The 15,951-nt window shown below is 39.4% G+C and overlaps 1 protein-coding gene across 6 annotated transcripts in view; it reads left to right on the forward strand.

The window, feature by feature from the left end:
* LOC126212877 (uncharacterized) overlaps positions 1-15,951 on the forward strand; it is a 262,978-nt gene that overhangs the window by 100,729 nt on the left and 146,298 nt on the right. For all 6 annotated transcript variants that reach the window (XM_049940372.1, XM_049940375.1, XM_049940377.1 and 3 more), the window contains one exon: positions 992-1,207. In XM_049940372.1, coding sequence (XP_049796329.1) covers positions 992-1,207 — 216 coding nt within the window. The remainder of the gene's footprint in view (positions 1-991; positions 1,208-15,951) is intronic.

Consider the following 15,951-nt stretch of genomic DNA (forward strand, 5'->3'; position numbering starts at 1 on the left):
TGGCAAGTAGAAAGAAGAACATAAGCACATTTCTTAGAATGGTAAAGATTGACTTACTGTCACTTAAAACATGTGACCTACTTTGTTGTGAGTAAATCTTTTTATTACGTCAGGATCACCAATATTCGTGTTAGTGGCCTGACACATTATTGCCATTGATAGATGTGGTATGATTACATCTAAAATCTAAAGGAAATAGTTATCTGTATGCTAATGTCGACAGTGATCAGCACAGTTGTACTAAAATATAAGTACATTTCACTGCATAAGATGCTCATATTATATAATGAAACCTTCTTATATTTGCACAGAAATGGCTAATGTATGTGTGTACAGAGTTCCAAAACTAGCAGTGTGACACTCTCTCTCTCTCTCTCTCTCTCTCTCTCTCTCTCTCTCTCTCTCTCTCTCACTCTCTCACTCTCTCACTCACGCCCTCACACACACACACACACACACACACACACACACACACACACACACACGCACACTTGGAGCTACACCGCAGATGTTTTTGTTCTGTCACCAGAACTGATATTTGAGGCAACAGCTTGAAATCACAATAAATTTCTTGAGCAGAACTGCAATGAAGGTGCTTTGAAAAGAAATTGAGCAATGTTGTGCCATGTTGTGTTCTTTCAGTTCAAAAATGTGCCAGTGGACACAAAGAAACAATTCACAGCTCAAAAATTCTGCTTATATGGGGTGGTCATCATTTAGTGTTAGGCCTTTTGTTCTTTCAAGATTCCCTTCCAGCCAGAATGCTTGTCAATTACTATTTTTAGAATTTGTTCAAAAAGTAAGACATACATTTGGAATAATTTATTTCTTTAGAAGAGGGAATATTGTAAGATTCATTTTAGTAGAATAGGACACAAGTGGGTGCTCCATGAACTGAATGTAGATGTGATGGTATTTTTCTCATAAACATGAGTTATGGTGGAGAGCTTTCTGTGAAGTTGTGATTGCAGCAGCTCTGCCTATCCCCCAGGCTCAACCAGCCGACACAGAGCCTGCTGCAGAAGCAGATGGCGCACAGCCCTGTGCCCATCTCCACATCCACATCAGGGTCATCATTGGCAGGCAGGCTGGGCCCCGTGTCCACCTTGGAGCCAGCGAAGAAGATGCGACGGCTGATTCCAAAGCAGAGCCCCACGATCAGCATGTATTACTTGTACCCCTACATCTGCTTCTACTGCGGTTTTTGGTGAGTGGGCAGACTGCTACTCAGCTTGTGTGTTCTGTGGGTCAAGTATAGAATACATAGCTGTCGTGTACATCTGACATTAGTCAGAACTACAGGGTGAACCCAAATTCCATCTTCCATGGTTCAAGGCTGTTTTCTGAGTGTGCTGCTGTAATGTACCCAGGAACTCTGTTGGCTCATTATAGAGTAAGTCCATTTTGTTTGATTCCTTAACCACATTTACTTTTGTACCTTTATTGTGCTGTACAGATATACCTGACATTGCAAGTGTAGATGCCATGTGCTCTTTGCCTGCTTTGGAAATAACTCATTTAATTCACTTGGAGAACTTTCTGTTGGGTATAGTAATGTCCACTTTACTCTCCAACCTCAAGCTTGCATTCAACATTGTTTGTTTCTGTATTGAATATGTTTTTGGCAGTACTAGTTATACGTTAACAGTGACATGCAGCAGTATTGATAGGCTTACTGGTGAAGAATTGGTTGTTAAGCACCACTTGTATTATTCACAGAATGGAATTGATGAGCAAGACAATGACACTGTGCTGAGCTCTTCCTCCCCCATGATGGCAACCACATCAAACTAATTTTATCTGAAGATTGTTGCTTCTCTCTGTTTTTTGTGTTGTAATTTTTGATACAGAAACCGAGGTAACTGGGGCGACAGATCAAGTAACTCACAATTACATTATTACTCTGTCATGAATCACCAGAGACCACGGGTCTCTTAAACACTAATACTCAGGAAATATCCCTGAACAACTGCTATCCAGTAATTTTACAGCTTTCAACTTCCTGCAATCAGCACGAATCCTGTACTACTTTTACCTTGTAGGCAATTTTTTTGCCTTGTAATTACTGAGAGTCATGCCAAAGGTGGATATTACAGTTCTCTAGGTTAATCACCAGCTGGAAGCAGGGTTCAGTAAATCATTTCTTTGCTGGAGGCTTGTTGACTATATGGGATTCTCTTCTGTTATTGAGCAACAGGTACTGCTCCTGCTGTATGTATCCTGCATTGAACTTGGGGGGCTGTTGGAAGATTATTCCGTTCTCAGAAAATATCAAAGTACCTAAGTAGCAGTGGTGAAATTATTTCTTGGTCCTCCAGTGACAAATGATTTGATTTAATAAGCAGCTCCTGTTTGAATGGTTAGTTCTTTGTTAGTTCATTTCTTAACACTGTCATTGGGTCCACAGTAATCTACTACACACACATCTTCCTTGGTAGGTCTTCTAACACATCTTGTTGATCTGTTAGACACTGTTGCAACAATAGCTCCATGTGGTAGTTCTGCTCCTATGTTACTAATATTATCACTGCTTACTGGAACATACAATTTACCATTTGGTTCTTTTTTAATGACACTGAAAGTTCTTGCTATGTAGCAGTGCCTCTGGTCTAGCAAGTCCCCATTTACTGATGGCCCTGTTAACATCATATAACTTCCCGTGCACTTCAGCATCTTCACCTTGATATACAGAGTTTTTCCTGTTCACAGGGAGATGCGCTCACCTTCAGTCAAATGTGTACCAACTTGGAGTGAAGTAACTGCATCGCTACTGGGTTTGCGCATGACTTCACCAGCACTAACGTTCCTTTGAGTCTGACTGTTAAGAGTTCCCACTGCAGTCATTTTTGTTGTGACAGAATCAGATTTCTCTTCCTGGTGCACGAACATGAGTGTGGTTAACTGCCAAGAAACCTAACAGCAATATATCTTCACAGTATGTCTTTCTGCGCCTTATCACTTGCATTTTAGCCACATAATCATCTTGGCCCATCACAAAATTGATCACAACTGCTCTGTAATTAAGACATTTTGAATTAATCGACATTGGCTGCTTTTTCACAATTATTCAATTTATTATACATTGCATGATTGTCCACTTTGGCTATACGGGCTATTTTCAAGTGCACTCTACAAAGAAACAGATCAGAGATACAACAAGTATAAGTTTGTCGTATTTACATACAAAAATAAGACTTCACAATCAACAGTCAAAATTGTATGTGTGGGTGTCGATGTGTTGTACAAATGTCCTGTTAATTAATGGAGATATCGCCGATCAGCAAGTGAGCACATAATGTGCAAGCATCCGAATTAAAACCTGAAAGCTCATTATGTGCTGTAGCAGCAGTAATTGTAGTAGTTGTTATCTTTAGAACTAATGCCATGTAATAACACACTATATGTGCTCACTTTCATTGTCGAACACTTCTGTCCACATGGTAAACTGCCACAGCAAAGATACAGCAGTTTGAATCTGTGTCTTTAGATTGATGCAGGAGTGAGAGGTGTCCCACTAAACCTCCCTGATTTCAAAGACCCAGGTTGGGGTGGGGGGTGGGGGGAACACCGTAGATGCGACAATGAAAAATGCACCACATTGCAGAGCATCTCAAAGAATTTATTTATCATCAGTACACCTCTACATGTGAACCATTTGTAGCATGAAGAATACTGAGTCTGTATTCAATTTCTTGCCAAGTTCTTTGTAACATTTCCTTTGTTATTGTTGCAATTTCATTAGTGATACGATGTCACAGTATAGGAATATTGTCCACTTTGGTTGCATACATGCAGTTCTTCACGAATCCCCACATGAAGAAATAAAGCGGTGTAATGACAGATGAATGTGGTGGCCAGGCAATGGGTCCTCCATGTCCGATCCAACGATTGGGAAATTTCCTATCCAGGAACTTGCTAACAGTTGTTGACCAATGCAGTAGAGCTCCGTCTTGTTGAAAAATGATGTTGGGTTGCAAATCTTGTATCTGAGAGTAAACAAACCGCTCCAACATGCCCAGATACACTGACCCATTCACTGTTTGTTCCGCAAAGAAGAACGGTCCAACAATCCTGTCATGCATTAGCCTGCACCAGACGTTTAGTTTAGGGATATCACGAAAATGTTCAGTTGCAACGTGTGGATTTTTCAAACCCTAAACCTGAACTCCTGATAGATGAAAGGTTGCCTCATCTGAGAATAAACATCTTTCCAGGAAGCTGGCATCCATATCAGTATGCTGCACCATATCCACAGCAGATTGTTGTTGGCATGGTCTGTCGTTCGGCATCAGATGTTGCATAATTTGTACTTTATAAGCACACATACGAAGATGCTGGTGAACTACATGATGCAAAGTTGATCAAGGTACACCAAGTTCCCTAGATGCTTGAGAAATTGACTTACATGGGTTGCTGAGAAACATTGGTCTGATATCCTCCACTGTCTCTTCTGAAACTCCGTAACATGCACCACCAGAATGTTTCAGAACACTTCCTGTTGCCAGAATCTTCCTATACCATTCTTTAATTGTTTCCACATCAGGTGGATCACATTCACACACACAACAATGACGACGATATTTGGCACTTCTGATTTGGGAACATAAATTCTTTGAGATGCTCTACAATGTGGTGCATTTTTCTTTGTCATATCTACTGTGGTTTTTCTCTCATGGGTCCTTGAAATCAGGGATGCTTGAGTGGGACACCCTGTATATTAAAAGATAGAAATGGTAAAAAAAAAAAAAAAAACTGGAATGAACAGTGTGCCAAGGCAGCAAATGCATCTGCTGGGTGCGATGAAATCCAGGAAATGGGGGAAGGAAGGCTTCAAATGGCTCTGAGCACTATGGGACTTAACTTCTGAGGTCATAAGTCCCCTAGAACTTAGAACTACTGAAACCGAACTAACCTAAGGCATCACACACATCCATGCCCGAGGCAGGATTCGAACCTGCGACCGTAGCGGTCGCGTGGTTCCAGACTGTAGTGCCTAGAACCGCTCGGCCACTCTGGCCAGCGGGGAAGGAAGTCTTCATTAAATTTTGTACATAAAAAACTTAGAACACTCTCACCAGATGACATGTAAAGTTTTTCAATTTATGTAACAGAATGATGATCTAAGATAATCCTATACATAAGGATCTACTATCAGTTAATATGGCAAATGATCATCAAGTTACGAATGTATAACAACCTAAAATGTATGGTTGTCAGTGTTTAAAATGTGAATAGAGAAAGTTTGCTGCAGTAAAAATAAGTGTGGGGGTGTAACATGATATTGAAATGTATTATCTGTGAAAGCAATAGTATATTCTCATATCATGGCCTGGAAGCATGTTATGTAAAGTGGTGTTAGTGGCTAAAAAAAGGGGGAGTGGTACAGTGATTAAAAAGCATAGCAAACTAAACTGTAAGGTTGTCAACAAAATGAAAACATTTAACCTCTTCAGGGATATTGGCACATATGTGGCCATTAACCTTATGCTGAATGTATTGAAGAAAATGAGGTCCTGTAATGGGCAGTGGTTAGATTTGTGGTCATTGTGTTCACATAAGTTGGCTACCCTGTACCTTGTTAATTATCTTTGACTGTTATGGAGATAGATGTTTTTATATCTGTGGATAGTCAGCGGCTGCCTGTTGTTCAGTACGTGCATTTGAAATCATAATTTACACATTTTTTGCAGAATTTTTCGTCTACAATTTTTTTGTGTGCTTTGAACATTTATTATTATAATGTTACTGTGGAATCAGTGATATCTGGGAACTATTTTGTATAAATCAACTGTTTACAATCTTACACATTTATGGACACAGTGCAGTAGGTAACATAACCTGAAATTCAATGTAACCACCAGTTTCTCAATTGTAAAATACCGTTTTTGTCATTTTGTTACTTTCATTTATTTTACAGTTTCTCTTCCAACATTATTAAAAATGAATCGAAGGAAGACATTGAGCCCAGAGGAAATTTTACTCATTTTAGATTCTGTTGATCATGCCAATTGTTCTGATTTGGACATAATTACAAGTGATGAATACGGTAATATTCCTGATGACGATTCTGATGATGATAGTGTGGTTGGTGATGACATTGTTGCTAGTGGTGATTTAGCTGTTGATAGCAAAGTTCAGTCAATAGCATTGCAGGCCAATAGTGCAACTACAAGTTCCACAGTTTTGATTTCTTCAACGTCTTCCCGTATTATATGGTATCCAAACAAGGACAATGACTTTGTTGATAACATTCCTGAATTCTGTGGTGTTTGCAAAAGTAATAGTGATCCTTCAGTAGAAAAGGCACCATATTTTTACTACTGCAACACGTTCACTCCTGAAGCACTGGACGTAATAGTTAGAGAGGCAACACGGTATGCTGTTTCAAATGGTGAATGTAATTTCTCTGTCTCAGTAAGTGAAACTCATTGCTTCTTAGCGATTAGTTTGATTATGACATATATACAGTATCCAAAGTACTGTATGTACTGGTCAAGTAGCCCAGCTTTGAGAATGGATCGTGTTGCTGACATTATGTCACTAAAGAGATTTGAGAAAATAAAAATGTATTTACATTTGGTGGACACTGGCGAAATCCCTGAAAAAAAAAAAAAAAAAAAAAAAACACATGTTTGTGAAGGTGAAACCCATTTTGGATATACTGAAAGAGACATTTTCAGGGACAGTAACTCCTACTGAATATAAATCTATAGATAAAATGATTATACCCTTCAAGGGTAGAAGCAGGGCAAAACAGTATATAAAGTCTAAACCCAGAAAGTGGGGATTCAAAGCATGGGTATGCTCTAGCTCAGTTGGACACATGACATTTTTTGAGATGTACCAAGAGAAAAGGCAGGAACAGAATAACACACTGAGCTTTAACTTTGGTCCTGTTGGGAACACTGTAGTAAAATTGTGCCAGGGGCTAGAAGGAAAGAATCACAATATCATTCTTAACAATTTATTTACAACAATGCAATTGCTTTCATATCTGAAGCAAAAGAAAATTCATGTATTGGGAAACATAAGGTCGAACAGACTGAAGGGTGCAGAGAGTAAATTGACCAACAGCAAAGCTGTAATGAAATCAAGTCGAGGTTCAATGTCTGTTGCTACTTCTAATGGCAATATTACAGTTGTGCAATGGGTGGATAGAAACATTGTCCACATGGTATGTACCTTTGCTGGAGGGACACCAACCGATACTGTCAAAAGATGGGACGTGAAGAACCATGCTCGCATAGATATAGAGACCATATGCTGTAGCATGCTACAACAAATTCACGGGTGGAGTATACATGACTGACCAGGTGGTTGCACATCACCCTCACACAATGAAGAGTAAGAACTTTTATTTGAGAATATTTTGTCCACTTATTTAATGTTGCACTAGTAAATGCATGGATTCTTTACAAAAGAGACACTGAAAGAAATATTTCTTTTGTGGAATTCAAGTCATCGGTTGCTACAACAGTTATAGAGCTATGAAGCCTGCAAAGGAAGCATGGCAGACCATCAAATACCCCTGACCGTGTGCTCACTTGAAGAAAAGGCGGTGCACTGGATGTTCTGCAGATATAAGACTGGATGGAATAGGCCATTGCTCAGAATAAAAGGAATATAAGAATTCTCCTAGGTGCAGAGTTAAAAACTGCAAAAGAATAAGAAGATACATTTGCAAAAAATGCAAGGTTCCTGCTTGCCCAGAATTTATGGAGTTCTTCCACAATACATGATGTGAACAATTTCTTGTCGCTTAAATTTTACCATTAGTTAACACATTTTCTGGTTTCTTTATGTTCTCACCATGTTTGCTCTGATGTAACATGCTATGCACCATGTACGCAAATGTGGCCATTTTCTATTTTCATTGTTGTACAGTAAATTGAAGCATTTGTTGGAAAATATATTTGTAATGACTTCATTACATCTCAAATATAATGTTAAAAAATAACTGTCAAAATTGATATTATTAAAAAAATTAATCCCTGAAGAGGTTAAAAAAGTGAATAAAAAAATTTGTTCGATATTGCAAACTATGTGTGACAGTACTTATAGTACAGCAATAGATAGACAGTAGAACTACTTGTTTTGTAAATAAAACCACCTTTTCCTGCTGCCACTTAAACAACTGACAGTTATTGTCACTTAAAACTTCCAGGCTCATAGGCCGTGGTCCATGTGAAAAACTCTCCCCTGACATTTTGTCTCCGACTGGGGAAGACAAAATGTCAGGGGAGAGCTTTATACATATACCATGACCTATCAGCAAATATAATGCTATTTATTATACTGACACTGGACAATTCATAATGTATAGAGTTACACAGTGTAATGGATCTCTGGAAATCTACATAGACACTCCTGGAAATTGAAATAAGAACACCGTGAATTCATTGTCCCAGGACAGGGAAACTTTATTGACACATTCCTGGGGTCAGATACATCACATGATCACACTGACAGAACCACAGGCACATAGACACAGGCAACAGAGCATGCACAATGTCGGCACTAGTACAGTGTATATCCACCTTTCGCAGCAATGCAGGCTGCTATTCTCCCATGGAGACAATCGTAGAGATGCTGGATGTAGTCCTGTGGAACGGCTTGCCATGCCATTTCCACCTGGCACCTCAGTTGGACCAGCGTTCGTGCTGGACGTGCAGACTGCGTGAGACGACGCTTCATCCAGTCCCAAACATGCTCAATGGGGGACAGATCTGGAGATCTTGCTGGCCAGGGTAGTTGACTTATACCTTCTAGAGCACGTTGTGTGGCACGGGATACATGTGGACGTGCATTGTCCTGTTGGAACAGCAAGTTCCCTTGCCGGTCTAGGAATGGTAGAACGATGGGTTCGATGACGGTTTGGATGTACCGTGCACTATTCAGTGTCCCCTCGACGATCACCAGTGGTGTACGGCCAGTGTAGGAGATCGCTCCCCACACCATGATGCCGGGTGTTGGCCCTGTGTGCCTCGGTCGTATGCAGTCCTGATTGTGGCGCTCACCTGCACGGCGCCAAACACGCATACGACCATCATTGGCACCAAGGCAGAAGCGACTCTCATCGCTGAAGACGACACGTCTCCATTCGTCCCTCCATTCACGCCTGTCGCGACACCACTGGAGGCGGGCTGCACGATGTTGGGGCGTGAGCGGAAGACGGCCTAACGGTGTGCAGGACCGTAGCCCAGCTTCATGGAGACGGTTGCGAATGGTCCTCGCCGATACCCCAGGACCAACAGTGTCCCTAATTTGCTGGGAAGTGGCGGTGCGGTCCCCTACGGCACTGCGTAGGATCCTACGGTCTTGGCGTGCATCCGTGCGTCGCTGCGGTCCGGTCCCAGGTCGACGGGCACATGCACCTTCCGCCGACCACTGGCGACAACATCGATGTACTGTGGAGACCTCACGCCCCACGTGTTGAGCAATTCGGCGGTACGTCCACCCGACCTCCCGCATGCCCACTATACGCCCTCGCTCAAAGTCCATCAACTGCACATACGGTTCACGTCCACGCTGTCGTGGCATGCTACCAGTGTTAAAGATTGCGATGGAGCTCCGTATGCCACGGCAAACTGGCTGACACTGACGGCGGCGGTGCACAAATGCTGCGCAGCTAGCGCCATTCGACGGCCAACACCGCGGTTCCTGGTGTGTCCGCTGTGCCGTGCGTGTGATCATTGCTTGTACAGCCCTCTCGCAGTGTTCTGAGCAAGTATGGTGGGTCTGACACACCGGTGTCAATGTGTTCTTTTTTCCATTTCCAGGAGTGTATGTGACAAGTAAGGTTTGCATCAGCTAGGTGACACTTTGTGACTGAAGATAGGTAACACTCAGACTCTGAACAGTTACAGCGATACACGGTTTTGCCAAATGGCATATAAATATCATGGCCCTAAGGTCATCTTACATAAAAAGCACTACTAGCAGCAGAAATGTGACAAATGCTGCATCAAGCAAAATAAATCAAACAGTCAGTATCTAACATGTGAACAGAGGATGTTAAGTGCAGCATAAATGAGTGACTTGGTGTAACTCTCACTTGAGAATAAAATACAATCAGGTTCCACAAAAAGTGTATGCCATAATTTTAAATGTAACATCTGCAGAGACATCTGTGGTAGTGGTCTTGAATTGGTACTCAATGCACTTTTTGACAGTATATAGATAAGCAATATGAGAGTTGAATATTTTGAATTCTTCTGCTTTGTTGGTTGCAGTTTCTGAGGTGTGTTAAAAAACTATTTGGTTCGAACAAGGCAGACTGCGTTCTTAAAGACGATAATGATTTGAGACATTGCAGCCGTCTGTGTACAGTTTGGAAACAAGACAACGGGGTGTCCATGATGGATTGGTCTGCAATGTATCTGGATGCAAATCCAATCAAAAATGTTTGTTCATATACTAAGGTGAAGCTTAAAGGAAAGTCAGTATAAACTTTGAAGCAGCTGTCATATAATATCAGAACAATATGGAGACAGTTACTGAGACATTATCCAGAAAACCTCATGAGAAGCATGCCAAAAAATGCCAAGCTATAATCGATGATGGCAGTGATTGGATTAACTATTACGTAATTGTGCAATCAGTAATAACTTGTCTTTTTATTTAAACATATATTTATAATAGTGTTTTTTTTTTCATACAGGTAGCGGCATACGTTTTTGTGTGGAACTGACATATAATGACACTTATTCTCATATTTTAGTTTGAGAAATTCTTACATAAAGTACTACTGCCAACTAAAACGCAGGACAATGATATATCGATTCAAAAACATATGAGGCTAAAACATAATAGCTCTCAAAACTTAAAATGTTTAAAGCATTTGAAAAAGTAAATAAAAATCTTTTACTACAGCAAATTTAAGTACTGGGGATGACTCTTGCATGGCATTAGAAAACACTATAAAATGATTCACAGTTATTCTACAGTCCCTGGCCAATTTGTTAGACACACTACAGTTTTTAAGCAAATTTTCATTTACGTCTAACGAAATTTTTTTTTTTTTAATACATAAATTGCGATAAAATGATTACATTTAGTCTACTTCATAACTAAGGCGATATAAAAAATAAATAAAACATAGTATTTGTTGAAAATATTTTATTTCAATAATTACAACAAAAATTAAAATATTGTGAAAGTGAAAACATTAGTTTTAACATATTGTTGAGCCACCTTTTGCAGCTATGATAGCCTTATACGATGTGTCATACTGTCGATGCAGGAATGTACTGTTCCCTGCATTTGTGGATGATGATGCCACACATGGATGATCTTCTCTAACAGCTGTGTTTTTGTTGAAATGACATCTTTTACCACCTCCCTCTTAATTAATTCCCATACATTTTCTATAGGGTTCATGTTGGGACTATTACCTGGACAGTCTAACAGAGGGATATTTTGTTCCTTCAGAAAGGATTTAACTGACCTGGCTGTGTTACAGGGAGCTATATCCTTCATAAAAATAAATGGTTCAACATTTGGGAACCATTCTTCAAGCTGTGGTGTTAACTGTTTTTACAGGACTTCCTTGCACTGGTCTTGCCTCATTATGCCTTTAACCACGTAAGGACTACCTGTACCCTTGCCACAGATGATGGACCAAATCATCACCTTTTTTGCATGTTTTAAGGTCTGAATAATGCAATCAGGATGAAATTTTTATTCTATTCAATGGTGCATATACTTAGATTTGTTAGTTAAAATTTCAAACATGCTTTTAATGCTGAAGCACACCTGTAAAAATCAAGAGACATAATTAATATACTATGAATAAATGTAATTAGGTTATTTCATATCATAAATAATAAAGTTAAATTACTGATCTCAAGAAGTCCACATCCTTATCACACCACTGTTTAGCCCACTTCAGATGCTTTGCTTTCATAGTGGCTGTTAGCTTTGGTTTTCTTGCATGTCAACAGGCCAATATCCTTCAACTTTCTGTCAACAGTGCATTCAGATGCATTCACATTTGCCTCTTCCATTTGAGATTTTTTCTGTTTCATTGTTGCAAATCTGTTTTCTAGGCAAATTCTTTTGAGAAATCTTTCTGACCTTGGGTTGAAAATTGGTTTCATTCGACATTTATTCTTCCTTCTGGGACTCAGTTCTTCACCTGAATCAATTTTCTTCTTTATGCACCTCAGGCTAGCTTCTGACATTTATAACTTTTGTGATATTTCCCGATTGGAATACATTTTCGTATTAACGACGGCTTAGTCATCAGCTTTTTTATGTTGTGGAAGTCCCCTCTTTTACCCATTTTTAAAAGTCACAATTACTAATATCTGGCTGTTAGACAATCAATTGTGATGTCGATATTACGAAATTGATAATCAAAGTGAACAAAATCTTACACCAGTTACATGCGTGATGCTGCTGAATAGATCCTTTCCTGTATGCTGCATATTGATACCTACAATAAGTCAGCAATCCAATGTCATGTAGCAACAATAGATACAAAATTCAATAATGTAATAAGTGCCCTGAATAACTGTCATAAATATTCCAATTAATCACATTAAATATAATACTCAACACATAATTATTACAAATAACCTTAAAAATGTGCAGTGCATCTAATAATTTGGCCAAGGACTGCAGAGTCATGGCCTGAGGTAGTTCAACATAAAATTTGTGCCAGGGGCAAACAAGGACTGCAGGATACTCTAACATATAAGTGATTTTGTTAAATATTAAAATATGGAGATATGTTATTTAGCTTCTCAATGTAGGGTTAATTATGCTGGACAAAGTTACAAACATAATAAAAGCACCCATAGCATACTGGATCTCTAAAAAGTAGGCTAAATTTCAGCATCCTTAAAAAGTGTAATTGTGGACCCTGTTTCCATTTAATCCATTAATTGTAAATAATTGGATGTTGCCAACTTTCTTCCTTAACTATGTGGAGCCAATTCAAAGACATTTGAGCTCCTGTATGGACTAGAAATGGGACTTTTTTTCTATGGTAAATTACATGAATGAGCAGATCTTCAGAACTGTTGTCAGTGGAGCTTGTGCTACTGCTTCTTGGGGATGGTGGCTCACCTGTCCCATATGTCATTTAATGTACTCCTCCCAGAGTTCTGCATCGGTGCTCTTGTGTTCTCCTCCTTATAGTTTTATGCTGTGTGACCATCCTATCTACAGGTAAAACACAAAATCTTTTTCCTACAAGTATTTGTACTTTGGTCCTGATCTCATGATAGCTGGTTCCTAAGTAAGCTTTGAACACCCCAACTACTTGAACTGCCATTTGTATTGCTTCTTAATATGGACCACAGTAATGTTCTGGCATTACTGCTTGGCTGACTTCACATTCTAGCCTATTCAGGAAAATATATAATGCAGTTTGCCAGCTCCAAAAAAATTTTCCTTCATTGTTTGAATTGGTCTCACTGTGTTTACAACTGTTAATTTCCTAATGTGATCTGCAAAATACTCAATCAATTTTGTGTCCAAAATACACATGCTGTGTAGTTGCTCCCTGTAAACCATACTGCTATTTACCTCTTGTACCATTGCACAAGTGTGTGATGAAATATGTGATAGGTAGCTGCATGACTGCACGAGATGAAATAGAGAGCATTATCTTAAGGGGACCACACCCTGCCTATCTAACCCATGTCAATTTAGGCAAGTATTTGACCCATTTCTGAAAAAAACTATTACTGTATGTTACATGATGGAAGAGGATGTAGATGAAGATGAAATGGGAGATATGATACTGCATGAAGAGTTTGACAGAGCACTGAAAGACCTGAGTCGAAACAAGGCCCCAGGAGTAGACAACATTCCATTAGAACTACTGACAGCCTTGGGAGAGCCAGTACTGACAAAACTCTACCATCTGGTGAGCAAAATGTATGAGACAGGTGAAATACCCTCAGACTTCAAGAAGAATATAATTCCAATCCCAAAGAAAGCAGGCGTTGACAGATGTGAAAATTACCGAACTATCAGTTTAATAAGTCACGGCTGCAAAATACTAACAAGAATTCTTTACAGGCGAATGGAAAAACTGGTAGAAGCCGACCTTGGGGAAGATCAGTTTGGATTCTGTAGAAATATGGAGACATGTGAGGCAATACTGAACCTACAACTTATTTTAGAAGCTAGATTAAGGAAAGGCAAACCTACATTTCTAGCATTTGTAGACTTAGATAAAGCTTTTGACAATGTTGACTGAAATACTCTCTTTCAAATTCTGAAGCTGGTGGGATAAAATACAGGGAGCGAAAGGCTATTTACAATTTGTACAGAAACCAGATTGCAGATATAAGAGTCGAGGGGCATTAAAGGGAAGCAGTGGTTGGGAAGCAAGTGAGACAGGGTTGTAGACTGTCCCCGAAGTTATTCAATCTGTATATTGAGCAAGCAGTAAAGGAAACAAAAGAAAAATTCGGAGTAGGTATTAAAATCCATGGAGAAGAAATAAAAACTTGGAGGTTCGCCGATGACATTGTAATTCTGTCAGAGACAGCAAAGGACTTGGAAGAGCAGTTGAACGGAATGGGCAGTGTCTTAAAAGGAGGATTTAAGGTGAACATCAACAAAAGCAAAACGAGGATAATGGAATGTAGTCCAATTAAGTCGGGTGATGCTGAGGGAATTAGATTAGGAAATGAGACACTTAAAGCAGTAAAGGAGTTTTGCTATTTGGGGAGCAAAATAACTGATGATGGTTGAAGTAGAGAGGATATAAAATGTAGACTGGCAATGGCAAGGAAAGCATTTCTGAAGAAGAGAAATTTGTTAACATCGGGTATAGATTTCAGTGTCAGGAAGTCGTTTCTGAAAGTATATGTATGGAGTGTAGCCATGTATGGAAGTGAAACATGGACGATAACTAGTTTGGACAAGAAGAGAATAGAAGCTTTCAAAATGTGGTGCTACAGAAGAATGCTGAAGATTAGATGGGTAGATCACATAAGTAATGAGGAGGTACTGAATAGGATTGGGGAGAAGAGAAGTTTGTGGCACAACTTGACTAGAAGAACGGATCGGTTGGTAGGACGTTCTGAGGCATCAAGGGATCACAAATTTAGTATTGGAGGGCAGCGTGGAGGGTAAAAATCGTAGAGGGAGACCAAGAGATGAATACACTAAGCAGATTCAGAAGGTTGTAGGTTGCAGTAGGTACTGTGAGATTAAGAAGCTTGCACAGGATAAAGTAGCGTGGAGAGCTGCATCAAACCAGTCTCAGGACTGAAGACAACAACAACAACAACAACAACATGATGCTAATAGTCAACTATACTAAAATCTACTTTATCCATTTTATAGTTTTTAAGAAACACTTTTTTAAATTTATTGACATAAAATATTAAGTTTTTTCTGAAAAAATATTTTTTTCGCGAACTTCCTAATGGGGAATATTAATGAATGTAGTACCAGAGGTGGCTTTTTATGTTATGCAGACACTCTGAAAATTTCATTCATTCTGATACAATGAGGCATACGTACGGAAAATTTTAGTTTGCGGGAAATTGACTTTAAAGAAAAAACTTTTGAAATTTGTTGCTTACAGTTAATTAAAACTGTCCTGCAGCATATGATGGCTCTTCTTTGGCCTGTATCAGGTCTTCCAGCTTCTTTTTCACCTTCATGGATGTTTGTCTTGCTTTCTTGGCCATATTAGATGCAGACCTGTCTGCATCGGCTGTCCTCATTTTATTGCAATGTTGCAGCCCAGTGATCATATTTTCACAAGGATTAATTCCCAGATTTTTCAGTACCCAACACTTTCCATGATTACCACAATTGAATTTATTAACAGTATCATGAACTCCTAGTTTCATTGTATGCATACCTACAAATACAGTTTAAGAAGGCGGTTCCAAATTATGCTGTTGAAACATTCTTTTGCATTCTGTGTCTGTCCAGGCAGACGTTTCCGTAGGAGGTCAGGATGAGCCAAGTCTCTAA

The sequence above is a fragment of the Schistocerca nitens genome, chromosome 11 (genome assembly GCF_023898315.1).
Source record: "Schistocerca nitens isolate TAMUIC-IGC-003100 chromosome 11, iqSchNite1.1, whole genome shotgun sequence".
Classification (NCBI taxonomy): domain Eukaryota; kingdom Metazoa; phylum Arthropoda; class Insecta; order Orthoptera; family Acrididae; genus Schistocerca; species Schistocerca nitens.